Below are 18,087 nucleotides of genomic sequence, written 5' to 3'. Positions count from 1 at the left end.
CCAGCTCTCCTATGAAATGAAGCAGCACCCATTTCTCCCTGAGGGGGTCTCCCTTTCTCTCTCCCCTCTCCCACTCTTTCCCTCCCACAAATTTTATTGAGTGCAAACCATACTCGAGGCACTGTGCCAGGACTGGGCTACACTGGCAAGCAAGATCAACCCCATCCTGCCCTCCTAATGGACTCAGTGTCTGTCTTTTTTAAAAAGTAAGCTCTATGCCCAGTGTGGGGCTCAAACTCATGACCCTGAGATCAAGAGTTGCATGCTCTATAGGTCGAGCCAGCCAGGTGCCCCTGGGTTCAGGGTCTCTCCCACCCCTTCAGTTTCTGGGTTCTCCAGCATAACCCCTCCCACCCACGAGAGCCAGATCTTCCTTCTGGAGCCTGTGGTTACCAGGCCCAGAGGCCAGTCTCCTGTGGCTAATTCAGACAGCCTGTGTTGGGAGATGGGGGTTTCCGGAGGGGGGGCTTGTTTGCGTCCTATCCCTTCTTCCAGTGCTCTCCCGCTGATGCCCTGGCTCCAGCTCCATCCAGGGTAGCAAGCTGGGTCTTGTCATGTCAACCCCACCACCTCTTTGAGCTTTAACCTGGCCCCTCTCCAGGGATGCCCCCAGCAGGTTAATAATTCAGCACTGATGCCAAGCAATAACTTTAAAGGCAGGTTCCAAGGGCATTTAGAAGGGAGGCTGAAGGGCAGAGATGTGAAGGTTCCCTGTGGCACTGTGCAGCTTCTCTGCCACTCCTTACAGCAATTCAGCTCTGTCCCAGGCTTGCATCTCACCCAGCGAAACAGAAGTGGTGCTACTGCCCAGCCACTCTTCCCAGAAGGCTAATTTGTGGAATATCTTTTGCTGTTTAGGAATATCCAAAGGACATCTCACTCCTCATCCCAGTCAGCTCATCAGGGGGCTCCTTCCAGCCCTCTGCTCTGCTCCCTGGGATGTCCTCCCCCGCCTCCATCTCCACTGATGTTTCAGTATCTCTTCTAGCTTGTTCCCTGGTAACATAACTGTACTCCAGACCGAAGAGAGCCCCTCATCCCTGCTCCTTGTTCTTCTCGTGTGTGCACCAGATTTTTCTCCTCCTGGAAACCTTCCCTAATTCCCCAAGTCTGAATGTGCCAGACCCTTTCTTTCCCTGGCACAGCCTGGCTACACCTGTTGCTGTCCTTGGCTCTGTCCCTCTCTGGTTCTGGTCTGGGATCCAGCTTTCCTATTAGCCTGGGACCAATGGGCAGTTTCTTCTCCCGCACCCACGATGGGGATCAGCTGCTTAGGTTGTGCAGGGGGGCCTCTGATGAGCACTTGGGACTGGAACTCTGCCCATCCCCTTACCTCTTTTTTTTTTTAAGATTTTATTTATTTATTTGACAGAGACAGAGATAGCGAGAGCAGGAACACAAGAAGGGGGATGGGAGAGGGAGAGCAGGCTTCCCGCCGAGGAGGGAGCCCGATGTGGGACTCGATCCCAGGACCCTGGGATCACGACCTGAGCAGAAGGCAGACGATTAACGACTGAGCCACCCAGGCACCCCCATCCCCTTACCTCTTGGCTCTCACCCCATCACTGGGCCTGTCTGACCATGAGGCTGGACATTTCTCCTTCCTCTTCCAAAGGAAGTCCTGCAGGAAGCCAGGAGCGTGGGCATCGGGGCCAGTTGCTAGGTGGGTGAGGAGGGCCACCTTCTCCTCCCCGGGCCCCACCCCCCAGCAGCCCATCGGCTCCTGCACTGCTTCTCCTGTCTTCTCCCTCCCATGTGGCTCAACCCCAAACTCCACGGTCTAGGCCACAGGAGGTCATGCCATTCAGCCCCAGCTTTAAGGGGAAGTCAGCCTTTTTCTCAGACCCAAGGATCTCTCCATCAAAAGTATCTGAGAAGGAGGCTTTTTGGCCTTCTGTAAGGGAGACATGAACTGGGGAGCACATGGCCCAGGAACCAGGATTCCTGGGCTTGCATCCCAGCTCTGCCACTTACTAATGGTGTGACTTTGACCACGCTATGTAACCTCTCCAGTTTCCTCATCTGTGAGTAGAGATTAATATTAAGGCTGACCTCACAGGGCTGTGTGGGGATGGTGCCATTCAGGATCCCAGCAGGAGACAAAATTCACCCGAGAACGTTCAGTTAAATGGACTTCAATGCCAGAAGCACCTATGGAGGTGTGGGTGTCACTAAGGGAAGGCAGAAAGGAAGGAGGGGCCAGAGGCCAGCAGAGCTGGAGGGGCCAACCTCTGGTTTGTCCAGGGCTGAGCGGTTTTCCAGGACGTGGGCCTCTCAGTGGAAACAGGGAAAACCAGGATGAGGGGGTCGCCTGCGTAGAGCTGAAAGACAAGAGGAAGAAGTGAGTGACAGATGGAAGAAGCTGTAACCATGGAGGACAGCAGGGAGGAAGCCGGGCAGAAATACCTGCCCTCCCTTCCACCCTCCCACATCTCCTGCCCATGCCCCCCAGCCTTGACTGACCTGTGAAGCCAGAGAGCAAGGGAGCAGCCTACAGGGGTCTAGGAGGAGGGTGACTGATCTGGGGTGGGAAGGAGGCGGATGGAGCCCAGCCAGCGTGGACATGAGATGCACTATTGCACTGGAAGTGTCGGCCCCATAGTAAGTGCTGAGTAAATGCTGACTGTAATGATCATCACGATTAGGTGAGGAAGTCCTACCCCTGTGGGAGGGCTCCCAAGGGCGGCGACTGTTGTCCTCCCCCCGTATCTTTGCTATGGCTCCGTAGCCAGCCTGGCCTGGGTTGGGTGCTGTTGGGTGCTCCACAGACACCATCTGTCCACCCCCACCCAAGCCATCTTGCCTTGTCCCTCCTGCAGCAGCCTGCCATCCCCTGGGCTCTTGTGTCCTACCGACGGGGCGGGGGGGGGGGGGCGGGGGGATGCCAGGCAGGTGAAAGTCTCCAGACACAGAAGCCCTTGGTTGGAGACGCAGCGGAGGGGAGGAAACTGTTTGTCCTAAACCCCAGAAAGAAGGTCTGAACTTGGGTGTTCTGCCTGAAAGCAGAGTCAGGGCCTAAGGAGACAGGGTGGCTCCCCCACTCTGTCTGGGCTGGGACCCCGGAGCCCCCGCCTGGCTGGGAGGGAGTCTGTCTCCAAGCAGTAACTCGGGCAGAGTGAGCCTGGCTACCTGTGTGGCTATCTGTCACCAGCTTGCCCACAAAGCCCGACAGAGAGAGCCCGGTCATTACGTGTGGCTGTCATTCCTGGGGAGGGGTGGAGTGTGTGCAGCCGACTCTACTCCCACCTCCCCGGCCGCCCTGACTCAGAGGGCTGACATCACTCCCTTCCCCAGAAGTCCCACTCCCAACTGTCTCCCCTTCCCACGCACCTGCGGGAAGCGATAAGGGAGGCTGAGAAAGTGAGCACAGCCTCAGGGACAGGAGACAAGGGTCGGTGGGAAGTGACGGCTCAGTCCTGGCTCAGTCCTGGGATCACAGGCCAATACTTTTGGATAGGGCTTCCCCTTTCAAAAAGGCAGAGGTGAAGGAGGCCCAGAGGGGTTGAGAGCAGCCCAAGGACACACAGCTCAGTGGGGATTCACCTCCTGGCCTGGCTTGCCCAAATGCCTTGTATCCTAGCTCCCAGCAGAAAGGAAGATCCCCTCCTGGGCGCTAAGGGACTGGTTCTGTGAGTGCCCCTCACCCCATCCCTCATGAGGGTTAGGTTCGACATCTGTAGCAACTGGGAGCCCCTTACAGCCTTCAGTAGTGGCCCCGGGAAAGAGTCCCACAGCCTCCTCTGGGTCTGGAGTGGGTTTGCTCTCTGCCTGCCTTCCTCAGGCTGTGGGAATGGGCCACTGTCCTCTCCTTCGGGATCCTGGGGCGACAAGTGGCCAGAGTCCCAATTCCACTGTGGAAGGAGTGTGGCAAGGGGCTGTTGCGGCTCCTTCCCTTGGGCGAGTCTCTCTCGCCTCTCTGGGTCCATTTTCCAGTTTTCCAGCTGAAAGCTCAAGTGGGCGAGGAGGGCCAATCTCCAAAGTCACCTTGGCAACACACCCTCACTCCTAACATTTCACTAACATCTGACATCTCCAAGTCTTCCTTTGGGGCTGTGCTTGGTCCCAGGAGCCTGAGGTGGGGGCGGGGGGGGGGCACAGAGGGGACTGTGTGAAGTGATCAAGGAACCCCTGGCCTTTCTGAATCAAGCATCAGGCTCCTTGGGGGCTGGGAAGATGGGAATGTTGGGGTGCTCCCTGGGGTTCTTGAGGCCTTTGTTGAACACATTCTTCTTAGACCTGTACTTATGTCTAATCAGAATGGGATGTGTCCTCCACCCACCTGCAGCCCCCTCCAAAGTGGCTGGGCCCTTCTGGGGATGCTCTGCTGCGGGACAGAGGGCTAGGGGGGAGGGCTCTCAGGTTATAGTCAAAGCGCTCTGTTTCTCTTCAGTCCCCAGCAGAGTGTGCTTTGCGCCATGCATCTCCCTGACCTCGGCGCAATGCCTGAGGAGCCCAGGGCCTTCCACCTTCTCCTCAAGTGCCCCGGCCCCAGGGTTGGGCCGAGACTCTCTTTCTGTCCTTGTACCCACTTTGCTCAGCACGGGGTCTCCGCCCAGCAGACAATCTGCCAGCGATGACAGAACAGATCGCCCCTGCCCCCACCCTGTCACCTGTGTCCCCCTCCCTGGACCTGCCAGGAGGCGATGAGGCTGTGGGCTGGGAGGGTGGGACTGGAGCAGGCCTGGGCACCCTCTCCACAGCCCGTTGCCCAACCCTCGCTTGCCTTGCCACCTGTACAGCCCTGGGCCTTGGGGCCTTGGCTTGCGACAGGGGCCTGGGCCAGATCCCACAGAACAGAGCCCCATTGACGGTGGCCATCAGGGCTGGGTGGGAGGAGAGCAAGCCAGCCCCTGGGTGGTGGGGGCGGCCGTGGGAGCCTGTATCATCCCGTTCCAAGTCAGGAGAGCCCCAGGGGGGAGAAGGTGGCATCCTGCCCCACACAGTCTCGGCTCAGCCCCAGCTTGGGAGCACAGGTGATAACTGGGAGCAGCCCCTCCCTCCCGTTGGGGGAGAGGGGACTCCCCTGGCCCACGGGGCCCCTCCCTCTCTTCCTGGGGCAATGGGGCAGGAGTGTCTGTGAAGCCCAGGAGCCAGCCCAACTGGGAAAAGATAAAAAGCCCATCGGTGGTACAGCAGCTTACCGCGTTCGCTCTCCGCTCTCCCAGCCTGCACTCCAGCCCCTGTGACAGCCATGAAGTCCTCTGTGTCTCGGCAGACATACTCCACCAAAGGGGGCTTTAGCTCCAACTCCGCAAGTGGAGGAGGCGGCTCCCGGGGCCGTACCAGCTTCAGCTCAGTGACAGTGTCCCGGAGCAGTAGCAGTGGTCGGGGAACGCGCTGTGGCCCCAGCAAGGGTGGCTTTGGCAGCCGAAGCCTCTATAACTTGGGGGGCAGCAAGAGCATCTCAGTCAGTGTGGCTGGAGGGGCGTCCTCAGGGCAGGCCCTGGGAGGCTTCGGCTTCGGCAGTGGGGCCTATGTGGGTTTGGGGGCCGGCCGGCAGGCATTCGGGCCGGCCTGCCCCCCTGGAGGCATCCAGGAGGTCACTGTCAACCAGAGCCTGCTGACCCCTCTCAACGTGGAGATCGACCCCGAGATCCAGAGGGTGCGCACCCAGGAGCGCGAGCAGATCAAGACCCTCAATAACAAGTTCGCCTCCTTCATCGACAAGGTGAGCCAGGGTGGAAGGAGGCAGGGAGGGGCCCTTGGAGTAGAAGCAGGGCCGCTAAGAGAGGGGGCGCTGGGCAGAGGCTGCACACTGTTGCGGGGGAGGTTGATGGGATGACTTTGGAGCTCTCTGGCCTGGCGACGGTCTTCTGGGTCTTCCTGTCCTTGCTCAGGTGAACTTGATTCTACTCATGAGGCCTGTTGCCGAGCCTACCTTGACTGTGCTGTGCCTTTCCTACGGTCATCATGAACACGATCACACAGCAGCCTGTTGCACGATTAAGGAGTAGACTGTCCTCACGGCTCCTCTTAACAGGGTGGTCCTTAGTGCCTCTGGTCATTTCACAGCTGGGTGCTCAAATGTCCAACAAGTTATCCAAGGAGCCCCATCTCTTGCCTGTTCTCTCAGTGTTGGAGAAGGCCTAAGGACAAAGATGTGATCAGGACACGATTGAGGGGGTTGTCCTAGGAGAAGTTACCATTTTGCTTCTCCTATTGCTCCTTGCTGTTCTGGTCAACAGGCTCAGTTTGGGGGGGGACAGTGAAGAGGGTGGTCGCCTGGGCACCATGACCTGGGGGTAGAGTTTGATCTGTCCCAGATTGGGAGCATCCTGACCCCTTCCCTGGCCTCCAGACTGACTGGGTAGCTCTTGTACCTGCTCTCTGGCATTTCCAGGTCTACTTTGCTGCATTGTCTTACCTCTACCCCAAGTCCCCAGGCAAGGGGACCATGATGGGGAGAATCCTGGTGGATAACTGTTATCTTAGTTCAGTGACCTGGGGGTTCCCAAAGAACATTCATGTCCTCTTTCTCACGTGAAGCCCACAGTGTCCCATTGTGGGACACCCATAGTGATATTGTGTCCATTCTGAAGAAGAGAAAACAGAGGACTAGAGAGGACAAGTGATTTGCCCAGGATCATACAGGCACTTGGAGGCAGAGGCAGGCCTGGAACTCAGGTTCATGGGCCCTATGGTCCTTGGCATTGCGGGGTCTTGTCTATGTTTGTGGCAGATGCACCTGCTTTATGGTTCCCAGGCCATGTGACTTTGGGCCTGGGGTGCTGTGGAGGTGGGACCTGGAGAAACCGGATGGCAGGTGAAGCAAGCTGTTCCGCCCACCTCCTCACCTTACCCCCTAGTGACTTTTGGTCCTCCTGTGGGACTGTCCCAGAGGTTAAACAAGCAAAAACCTCTCTCAGGCTCTCAGCATCGTGTTCTAGGAGCTGGGGGTCTGTGAGGTTGACCCTGTTTAGTGTCTCTGGCTGGACAGAGAACCCCCCCAGGGGGCCTATGAAGCCCATGCCACGAGCCCTCTTTTAAGTCTTTAGAGATAGGGCTGGGCATCTATATTTAAAATTAAAAAAAGTTCAAATTTATAGAAAAGTTGCCAGAACAGTACAATATATTCCTATATATTTTTTCACCCAGATTCACCAAATTTTAAAATTTAATTTAATTTAGTTTAATTTAACTTTAATTCCAGTGTAGTTAACATATAGTGTTATATTAGTTTCAGGTGTATGCCACAGTGATTCAACACTCCCATACATCACCCGGTGCTCATCACAAGTGCATGCCGTCACCCCCATTCCCTATTTCCCCCATCCCCCCGCCCACCTCCCTTCCGGTAACCAGCAGTGTGTTCTCTAGAGTTAAGAGTCTGTTTCTTGGTTTGTCTCTTTCTCTCTCTCTTTTTCTTTGCGTGCTTGTTTTGTTTCTTAAATTCCACATATGAGTGAAATCTTATGGTATTTGTCTTTCTCTGACTGACTTAATTCACTTTAGATTCACCAATTTTACATTTTGTCACATTTGCTTCCTCTTTCCGTGTGTGTACACATGTACATATGTACATATTTGCATATATACATACATACACATACACCTATATATGCATCTGCATTTTTAACAGTTGATTTTGGTGTAGAATTAGGGTTCAGGAACACTGATCTAGTCTGGTTTACCCAGGACCAGTGGGAAAGGGAGACCCAGAGGTAAGTGACTTGACTGTCGTCAACTAGTAAATGACTGAGTTGGGGCTTTTGCAGTTTATTAACTCTTTAGAGTCTTTGTCATTGGATTGGACAGTCTTTTCCAGCAAAGACTATTCCCTTAGGAACTCCTCCCCTCAGCAATGCATGGGCTGTGCACTGGCCCTGTGAGGTCCTGGTTGGGGGCAGATGGTGGCGATGGGCCCAGTCCTGGGTCCCTCCTGGAGCCAGGAGATGGTACCAGCCCACCACCCTTCTTGCTCTGGCTCAGGTCCGTTTCCTGGAGCAGCAGAATAAGGTGCTGGAGACCAAGTGGGCCCTGCTGCAGGAGCAGGGCCAGAACTCGGGTGTCACCAGGAACAACTTGGAGCCCCTCTTTGAGAACTACTTGGGCAACCTGCGGAGGCAGCTGGACAACCTCCAGAGCGATCGGGGGAGGCTGGACTCAGAGCTGAGGAATGTGCAGGATGTCCTTGAGGACTTCAAGAGCAAGTGAGGAGGACTGGAGAGGCTGGGCCCATGGGGGGGTGGGGAGGGGACGGCATGGGAAATCTCCCCAGAGAGGGTCACCCCATTCCCAGGCTCCTGGGTCCCACCTGGGGGAGTGCACAGACAGAGCTGCTTCGCTTGGGTGTCTAGGCCCTGGGCCCATTGCCTCCTGGAGAATTGTACCACTTATTTGTGTATTATTCATAATTTAAAAAACTCTAAGGTAGGGAGAATATGTAAGGAACCTCTATGTTCTTATTACTCAGGTTTAATAATTATTAACTCATAGACCATCTTGTTTCATCTATATACCTACTTGATTTTTCTCCTCCCTTATTGTCTTGAGACAAATCCCAGCCATCGTGTGATTTCATTCACAGATATTTACTGGATATATTCATATGGCTCATCAGTATAGCTTGATTTAATCAAACATAAACATAATGCCATAACCACATCTCAAGTCTTTAAAATAGTAATTCCTCAGTATCATCGACTATCCATTCTTTCTGAATTTTTGACTCCCATAAATGTCATAAGTTTTAAAAATAGTTTGTTTGAATCAAGATCCAAATAAAGGTCAGATATTATGATGAGTTGATATGTATATCTATAATTTTACGGTATAATCTTTCATAACTTCCCCAATTACTTGATACCAGCAATTTCTAACCCTTAAAATCTCAGCAAAAGCAGTTGGAGAGAAGTAAGCTGTTTTAAGTGACCTCCTGCCTGTCAAAGGTGAACGCAAAAAAAAAAAAAAAAAAACTGCCGTTGACACATCTTTGCCTGTTCCTATAAAGCCTCCTATGGGCTCTGATCCAAAGAGATGGCTTGATTGCCATATTATTGCGCAAAATCTGGGCCTGTTCCCTCAAAGTGGGTGGGCAGGAATATTTAACGACTGTACTCCAAGTTTCTTCACTGGTGGGCTGCATTACAGAACTGCTTCTCAAGGGTGTTCTTAGATAGTGTGGGACCCAAGGGGGCTTAAAGCCAAGTGGATTAAATGTCTTAAAAGGCAGAAGTAGGCTGAGCCTGGCCTGAGTCTTCCTATGTAACAGGTACGAGGATGAAATCAATAAGCGCACTGCAGCGGAGAACGAGTTTGTGCTGCTCAAGAAGGTAAACAGGTGGCAGGGAGTGGGGGAGGTGGTTCTTGGGCTTGCCAGGGTGCTGGGCTGACTCAGAGGGAGGTGAGAGCCCTGGGGGCTGAGGCATCTGCCTGCTGTCTCTCTTGCCCCCAGGATGTGGATGCTGCATACATGAGCCGAATGGATCTGCATGGCAAGGTCGGCACCTTGACTGAGGAGCTTGACTTCCTGAATCATCTCTATGAAATGGTGAGAAGGCCAATGGACAGGGACAATTACGTTTGTGTATAGCATTGGGGATTCCCCCTGGAGGTCTGCTCTGAATTCACCAGTGCAACTTAACTGGTAGAAGATAGAACTTGGATCTTTCATTAACACAAGCTTCCAGGTATTCAGTGCTAAGGATGGGCCCAGACACCGGGCCAAGTTTTACATAATCCTCTCAACAAAGCCACAATAGAGGTACTACTATTGTCTCCATTGTATAGTAGGTGACATGGAGGCTCAGGGTAGCTTGCCCACGGTCACATAGCTAGTTAGAGGCAGTGCCGGAATTAAAACCTGGTTCTTGGACTTCAGAGTCTGACTCGCGCTCCTGTGTTAGACTGTTTCCCTCCTGGACCAGTTTGTAACAGAGCAAGGGCTGGGGGAGCAGAGAGGGGGCAGAGAAGGGCCTGAGATTCGAGGTTGGCGCAGGAGTTGAGGTGTGGCTAGTGGGTAGATTGCAGGATCCAGGAGGGGTCCCAGGAAACCAGGAGGTTCTGAAGACCAGGGCGAGAGGGCTGAAGTTAACCCGACTTGATCCTGGTATCCAGGGCCTAGACCCGGACTCGGTAGGGGCCTCGGGGCCCACCGGCCCTCCGCGCTGGGGCCCTTTCTCTAACATCGCTGATAGGAGTCATGTAGCCTCGGCTTGAATCCTCCTGGTGGTAGGGAGCTCACTATTTTTTAGGGCAGGCATTTTCATTGTTGACCAAATTAGAAGGCTGATTTTAATCTTCTTCCCATGACTTCTGCTCTTGATTGGCCCTGATTCTGCCCTCCAGGCAACAAACCCAGTTGTCTTCTGTGTGGCATATTGTCTTTCACAGGGCAACACCTTAGAGGTCAGGATGCTTCAGGGACTGACATCCGTGGCATATGAGGAAGTTGAGGAAACAGCGTTCTTAGTCCAGACTTTTGGTAAAGAGTGGGATAGGGAGGGAGCTTACAGACTTGCATTCGTGCACCTAATGTTGTGCTAGTTTATGTGTCATTTTTAGAAGCCATTTCACAACACTTGCTCCTTAAAAAACCCCCGGACTTTTCCACATGAATCCTTTTTTTTTTTTTTTAAGATTTTTATTTATTTATTTGAGAGAAAGAATGAGAGAGAGAGAGAGCACATGAGAGGGGAGAGGGTCAGAGGCAGAAGCAGACTCCCTGCCGAGCAGGGAGCCCGATGCGGGACTCGATCCCGGGACTCCAGGATCATGACCTGAGCCGAAGGCAGTGGCTTAACCAACTGAGCCACCCAGGCACCCCACATGAATGCTTTCAAGTGAGGCATGTATCCATTTGCTTCCAACTTCCTAGATTTGGGCAGTTGAAGTTTTGAAACCAAATGCAAGAGTTAATGAGTCCCGTTTTCCCTGTGACATGTGATTATGGTTTCATCCCATCGCCTAGGTAATTGTGGGCACTTTGAAACTCGATGTCCCCTATCCATATGTTGGAGATACCCAACTGGGTAATTAGATGTATTCATGATACCCCAGCTTGGGGTTCTCTGCAGACCTGGTAAACTTTCGGTTCAGTGTGAGTGTTCATTTCAGTGTCCGTGACTGGTGAGCACATTAAAGCCAACAGGGCCAAGAACCGAGTCCTGGTGCAAGAACTAGGTCTTCAAGTGGTGCCTTTCTGCCAGGCTGACCTCACTCCACTAATCACTAATTTGTGGTTCAAGTGCCTCGGCTACTTTAAAATCTAGTTGACCATATCATCATCGGGCCCACATCTTTCTGTCTTGTGTTCAAGAATGCTGTGGAAGTCTTGGTCAAGCAATGTCTGTGATGGTCCTTTAGCATTTTAGCAATACAACCACAGGAGAAAATGAAATCTATTTGGCTTGGCCTTTCCTTGGGGAAGTCTTGCTGGTTCTATGCCTCTTACATTTTGTGATTCTAGAGGTTCATAGGAGGTTGACGTCAGGTTTAAGCTGAAGAAGTCTAAATATCATCCCCTTGAAAATGAGGACATTTACTGCGTCTGGGGTTCTGGAATCTTTCCCACTCTCCATATTTCTTATGGATCTCCGGGAGTATTCACCCCCTTGGCAATCCCATGGCCTCCTAGGATATGCTCCTTTGGCCTGGACCCTTGAGATTCCCCAACAAGGCCAAGCCCTCTCATACTTTCTGTGTCTGTCTTGGCTTTCCAATTCTTCTCCAGCATGCTGCCCTTTCTAGTTTGGTGACTGTTCTCCTTGATGGAAAACAGGTAAATGATGTAGCCATTAAGTTGTTGGGTTTTGGGTTTTTTTTTTTTTCTTTCCGGGTTAGCCCAATGCTGCCTCTCTGTTCTTCTCACCTGGAGCTTCCCTATAGCCCTTGTCAGCTGGCCTCAGCATTTCTCCAGGCTCATTCTTGGCTGTGTTTTTCTCCTTCTAACATCTCTACCTGCCCTGTCAGAATGGAGCTTGTTGGGGAATGTTCTGTGCCATCACGCTGATTTCTTAGGTGCCTCCCCACTTTCTTCCTTATTGGGACCACTGATGGTGGTTTGCTGCTTGGGAATTCCTCCTTCTCTTCTCTTAGGTTCTTTTCTCTTTGGGGCCGGGTCAACAGTGCCTGCTCCCTTTTCTCTAAATGGGTAGGAATTGGCTTTCCTACTGTCTAAAGCACATGCCTGGAATGCCCAGTGTTCCTTTCCTTCGCTGTTCCTTATCATTTAACACCACAGATTACTGAGTAGTTTCCACATGGCCCTGGCTTTGGGGGCCCTGCAGTCTCAGCACGTGGTGGTGAGGCTGTGTTGGGACAGGAACAAGGTACCTGGTGCAGGCTGTGCCTGACCCTTCCTGGGAGGGCTGGGGGAGCCTCAGAGGAGATGGGGTTTGAGTTGAATTTTGAAGGAAGGGCAGGAATTCTAAAGGAGGAGCAGGAAGAGCCTGCCAGCCGGGGCCCAGCCTGCACAGTGACACAGACGCAGCATAGAGCACACGTATCTGGGGAACAGCGGGCGGGCCGGGCAGAGAGGGTCTGGGAGAATCAGGTGAGGGCTGGGTGCACAGGGAGGTGGGCTAGGGGCCAAGCCAGGGTTCCTCCGTGTCAGAGTTCCTCGTTGCCTCCCTGTGCCTCTTTGGGGCTGAGAACGAAGGCCAGAGCAGCTGTCCCCTTGCTGCCTCCTGCACGAATCAGCACTTGCTAGTTGATTTCAGGCTCCGGTTTTGGTCGAGCCAGATCTCAGGGAAATCCGGAGGGCCACCCACCAAACCTTGGCATGTCTTACACGACAGAAAAGCAGCCTCGTGCCCTCCCTCTGGCCCGGATGATCCCTGTGGGATTCAGCTCCTGCTCCGGTGTCAACACTTTGGCCTCTCTGGCTCATTTCCTCCTTGCCCAGAGGCTCTCCACCTGCTCTTCCTCTCACGGTCCCTGGTGTCTGAGGAGACACATACCTTTAATCTACAGAACTCTTCCTTCTCCACTTGTAGAGACAGCTCTGTCTCTTTGGAAAGCCTAACCCTTTTAACCCTTATTCTATCACTCTAGGTGGTACCTGGTGGATCTTCTTGTCTAAAAAATTCCAAGTTGATTTTCCTCAGGACCAAGCTCTGGCATGGGACTGTCAAGGGACGCTGAGCTGGCGAGGGCGAAGGGGTGATGCTGTAAGATGACACTGGCAGAGTGGTCACTGCTGTGGCAAAATGACGTGATCTGTAGCAAATAAGCCTCATGGATGTCTTGACTGACCTTCAGAGAGGTGTGGGCACATAATGCATTTTATTGAGCACCCACCATGGGCCACAGATGGATCTGAATCCTTACATCCACCGCACGAGGAAGGTGTTATCACGGGCGGTTTACAGAAGAGGCGGCAGAAGCATCATGAGGCTTCATGACCACCCCGGTCACACAGCTAATGAATTGCAGGCCGGGGACTTGAACTTTGCTTTCCCTGTCTCCAGAGCTCATGTCTTTTCACTAAACCGCAAACATTTCACTGATTGGTGTTCGCCCCTTCCTCTTCACCCATCCCACCTTTCAAAAGACAGCGTAACTTAGTAATCTAAATCGATGTCGGTATGGACGGCAGTTCTGGCTTTGGCAGATTTCTTTCTCGATTTCTGCCTATCTCTCTTTTAGTCTGTGTCGCCTCAGGTTCTGGTGTCAGAGGAGCTAGGGTTGAGACTGGGCTTCCCGCTTATCAGTTTGTGATTTGGGGCAGGTTACTCTTTGTGCTATTGGAAAAGGGCTTGTAATGAGTTGGTGCCTGTCAAGTGCTTAACACAGCACCTGCGCACAGGAAATGCTCAGTCAGTGAAGAGCAGCTATTATATTCCAGCTCTATCTGTTATAATCCCACTGGCTGCAGGAAAGCTGGAGACAAGACCAGAGCACACAACGTGTTGACTTTGAGAGGGAAGTTTCTCTGCCCTTTGGGAGCCACTGAGGAGCACTGAGGGATGAGGGATTTGATTGGAGCTGGAGTCGGGGCAGTTTGTCAGCAGCCCAGGGCAGAAAGGACCATGGGTGAGATGGAGACAGAGCTCAGCTAGGAGACCATGCAGATGACCTAGTGATAGAGCTGAACTCAAAGACACAACACAGAAACTGAACTTGCTGTTCATGGCATCTTTAAATGCCTGTTTATATGTCAAAGTTGATGGTCCTAGAAACCCAGGGAGGGTCCAAGAACATCACCATGGTCTATGAATGTCAGTATAGTCTAGAGGAAACCACTTGGGATTTGTTGCTCAACTGATTGATTCCAGTCCGGGCCCCAGGACTGGACGGGATGACCTTGGATCTGGTGACCTTGGATGTGTCACTTCTCTTTCCCAAGCCTCTTTCCTGTCAGGACCACTGTGAATGGTGGTGCAGGTTGTTAGCTGGCTGAGTGGAGAGTGGGGTTTGAATCAGGCCCATGCTCAGCTCCCCGGGTCCCACTGTCTGCCCCTGCTCAGAGGGGAGGCTTTTCCCAAGTTGACAAAAGTGGCCTGGCTTGCCTCCCAGGGTGTTCTGAGGATGAAAGGGACTGGCACTGGGTTTGGGTGCAGTATGTACACATTCTTTCCCCTTCTTTAATCTCTGGGAAACCTGTAAATCCATAAAAAGGAAAGATATTTATAAAAATGAAAGCCCCATTTCCCAGCTGGAGAGAATGAGGCCTTTCCTTCTAGGCTGAAGCCTGGGGCAGAGCACAGGCCTCCCGATGCCACCTGGGGACCCCGTCCTTCATCCCTCGGCTGTCTCCTGGGAGCCCGGAGCAGGGACGCTGGTGGCAGCTATCTCTTTCTGCAGGAGCTGAGCCAAGTGCAGACCCACGTGTCTGACACCAATGTGGTCCTTTCCATGGACAACAATCGCAGACTTGACCTGGACAGCATCATTGCTGAGGTCAAGGCCCAGTATGAGCTGATTGCCCAGAGGAGCAGGGCTGAGGCTGAGGCTTGGTACCAGACCAAGGTGAGAAGAATGGCTGGTCAGGTGTGTGGGCCGGGACAGACAGAACTTCCGCCATTGTGAGAGGCCTGGGGCCAGACACACCGAGCCTACATGGGGTGGGGGTGGGGGTGTGGGGCTTTCGCCGTGAGGGTGGGCCTGGGGCCACTAGTTACCCAGGAGGGCCTGGAATTGACAGCTCACTGACACGTTTTTGGTCTCCAGTATGAAGAGCTGCAGGTGACAGCTGGGAAGCATGGGGACAACCTGCGGGACACTAAGAATGAGATTGCTGAGCTCACCCGCATTGTCCAGAGGCTGCAGGGTGAGGTGGATGCGGTTAAGAAGCAGGTGAGCCTTTGGTTGGGAGCCTGGGGATCAGGCCTGGGTTGGCAGAGGTGTGGACCTTCTCATTGTCATGCTGAGGGGTGAGAACTGCTCTTTTCCTGATGGATGGGACACACTCAAACGCTGGACCATTAAGAGCAACACACTCCTTTTACAGGATAGGAAACTGAGGCCTGGAGAAGGATAAGAACTTGTCCAGGGTCACGCTGCATATTAGTGGTGGAGCAGGTGGGGTGATCTCCTCCAGGGAGATTGGAGATTGAGCCTATCTCCAGGAGGTTGGAGCAGGAGGCTGACAGTTCAAGTGTCCAGGTCATAGGTGCTGATTCCCTCTAAGATATGGCTAAAAAGCTTGAGTTTTTCCCCAGATCAGAGTGAAGCATCTGGTTAATGGTGAGGTTATATTCTTTATTCTATCTCTTTGAAGCACTGGGCTGAGTTGCAGCAGGAGGGACTAAGATTAGACTTCAGTAAGGACTTTCCCAGTGGTGCTGCATGACCCTGCTTGTGTAATAGTATCACTTCTCTGAGATGAATATTTCTCCTTTCCTTCTTTCTCAGTTGGGGTTGAGGGGGGCACGGATGGGGAATGGTGATATCTGGTTTGAGGGCAGAGAGATGGATGTGATGAACCTGGAGGGTGTTCCCAACACCTTTCATCCCTTGGGCAGTGCCAGCAACTGCAGACGGCCATCGCAGAAGCGGAGCAGTGTGGGGATATGGCATTGAAGGATGCTCAGAAGAAGCTTGGGGACCTGGACATGGCCCTGCACCAGGCCAAGGAGGACCTGGCCCGGCTGCTGCGTGACTACCAGGCTCTCATGAACGTCAAGCTGGCCCTGGATGTGGAGATCGCCACCTACCGCAAGCTGCTGGAGAGCGAGGAGAGCAGGTGGGGGCCCCCTCCTGCCCTGATTCAGAGGGCTTTCCAGCCCTGCCTGTGGGAGAGCCCATGTCGTTGTCGGCTCTGTGCTGGCGGTAGGGAAAGAAGGGAGGAACCAGGGAGCTGGGCTCCTAACTCATCACCCACGGGAGACTCTCCATTTGTGTTCATGGCCTCTGCTGCCGCTTCTCCTCGGTTGGCACGACAATCAGTAATCCTTATGGTGGTCGGCAGCCCTGCAGAAGTGAGGCTTCTTCCAATACCAGATTCTACCACCTTTGAAGTTTTGAAAAAAAAAATTAATCATCTCTGTCCTTGGGAAGGCATGAGATTTAAAGAAAGTCACTTGAACCAGAAATCAGGAAGCTTTGTTTCGGCACGAGCTTTGTTTGCTGTCCGTGACAAGCATGCAGAGGGAAGGCAGGGCAAGGACAGGGGAGGAGGGGCCGCACCGCCTGCTGTGGCTCTGCTTTCTCTGTCGCACCTGCTGGAAGGGCCGCGAGGCCGAGCACAGCCACGTGCAAGTGTTTCTCATGTCTTCTGGTCTTGTCTTGCGGGCCCTGGCTCAAGAGTTGACCCACTGAGTTGATCCACCGTGAAGGCAGAGAGTGGGAGGCGGGAAGGCAGGGGAGGGTTTTCACTTGGGCTCCAGGGACCACTGACCCTTCTCCTGGTCTTTCTGTTTCTGCAGGATGTCTGGAGAATGTCCCAGTGCAGTCAGCATTTGTGAGTATTTTGCCGCCTTGCCCTGCCCCACGCCCAGCCCCGGTCCTCTGCTTCATCCACTCAAACTGTCCTTGGCCAGAAGCACATTGCCCTCCACCTGAGCCCCTGGAGACAAGTTCGGGGGTTCCCAAAGAATGAGCTTCCTGCCCCACCTGCTCCATCAGTTTCCCACGGCTCCACTGCCTTCTTGTGTCCCTGTCCCTCACTGGTTTCTGCAAGTCCTCCTCCCTCTTCCAGCGTGGCTGCTCTGCCTCACCCAGACCCTTTGCCTTGCAGCGGTGACTGGCAACTCCACCACGGTGTGCGGAGGCGGTGCGGCCAGCTTCGGGGGTGGCATATCCCTGGGCAGGGGAGGGGGTGCTGGCAAGGGCGGATTCAGCACCAGTGTGGGCTACGGCACCGTCAAGGGAGGGCCCGTCTCTGGGGGCACCTCCATCCTACGGAAGACCACCACGGTCAAGACGTCAAGCCGGAGGTATTAGCTGCCCAGCAGTGCAAGCTGGGGCCCCTGCAGTTTCCTCTTTGCTCTACTCACCCCACCTCTGCTGCCCTCCCCACCCACCTCCATAGGAGCGGGAACAGCCCCAGGACCACAGGTCCAGTGTATTTGCATGCCAGACTCTGCCTGTGACCTGCATTTTGGGAAGGTTCAAATCTACCCACGTTTTCTCCTTGTTTCTGCAATGTGATGGGAGGGGAGGTTAAGGCCACCACTTTGAGTGATGTGTTTGAGTGAATTGGGGGTGACCTTTTGACCACTGAGAGGAGGTTGGATTTCTCTCAATTCCTCTATTCTTCTGCTCTGCATTCAGGGCAGGCTGGGGGAGGAAGGAGGGAAGTTGGGAGTGGTCCCCAAAGGCCTTTCAACCTCCCAATCTCCACCAGACTCAACCCCTCTCTGAATCAGTCCACGTCTGGCTCTCCTGTCTGTGCCTGTGATGTATCTCAATAAACGGTAACTGCTGCTAGCTGTCTGTGGCTCCAGTCTGTCCTGCCTGGGGAACTGAAATTGTCAACCACATGCTCACTATGCCCCATGCTACTCACCATGCTAGAAGCACACCAGCTGGTACCATTACCACTGTAGGCCTTGGCTCTTACTCTCTCCTTTGTGGAGTTCACAGGAGAAGGCTTGAAGGAATATATAAGTTGTTCAAGGCAAGACTCGGCCACTGAGCAGATGCCTATTACCAGCCCAACCCCTGATGCCACTGAGTCCTCTGCTAACTCTATGGGGCAGGCAG

General features: G+C 53.5%; 1 protein-coding gene across 1 annotated transcript; it reads left to right on the top strand.

Moving 5' to 3' along the window:
- Nucleotides 1-5,191: 5,191 nt before the first annotated feature.
- On the top strand, nucleotides 5,192-17,325 carry KRT79 (keratin 79). The gene is made up of 9 exons (XM_028125599.2): nucleotides 5,192-5,668; nucleotides 7,930-8,150; nucleotides 9,212-9,272; nucleotides 9,395-9,490; nucleotides 14,746-14,910; nucleotides 15,112-15,237; nucleotides 15,906-16,126; nucleotides 16,809-16,843; nucleotides 17,120-17,325. The coding sequence occupies exons 1-9, from the start codon at nucleotides 5,192-5,194 to the stop codon at nucleotides 17,323-17,325; spliced, it is 1,608 nt and encodes a 535-aa protein (XP_027981400.2).
- Nucleotides 17,326-18,087: the final 762 nt, after the last annotated feature.

Source organism: Eumetopias jubatus, unplaced genomic scaffold, assembly GCF_037043125.1.
Source record: "Eumetopias jubatus isolate StellerSeaLion01/CBP00866 unplaced genomic scaffold, mEumJub1_p1.0 scaffold_8, whole genome shotgun sequence".
NCBI lineage: Eukaryota > Metazoa > Chordata > Mammalia > Carnivora > Otariidae > Eumetopias > Eumetopias jubatus.
Note: the sequence above shows the minus strand (reverse complement) of the source record. Positions and strands in the feature narration are given on the sequence as shown.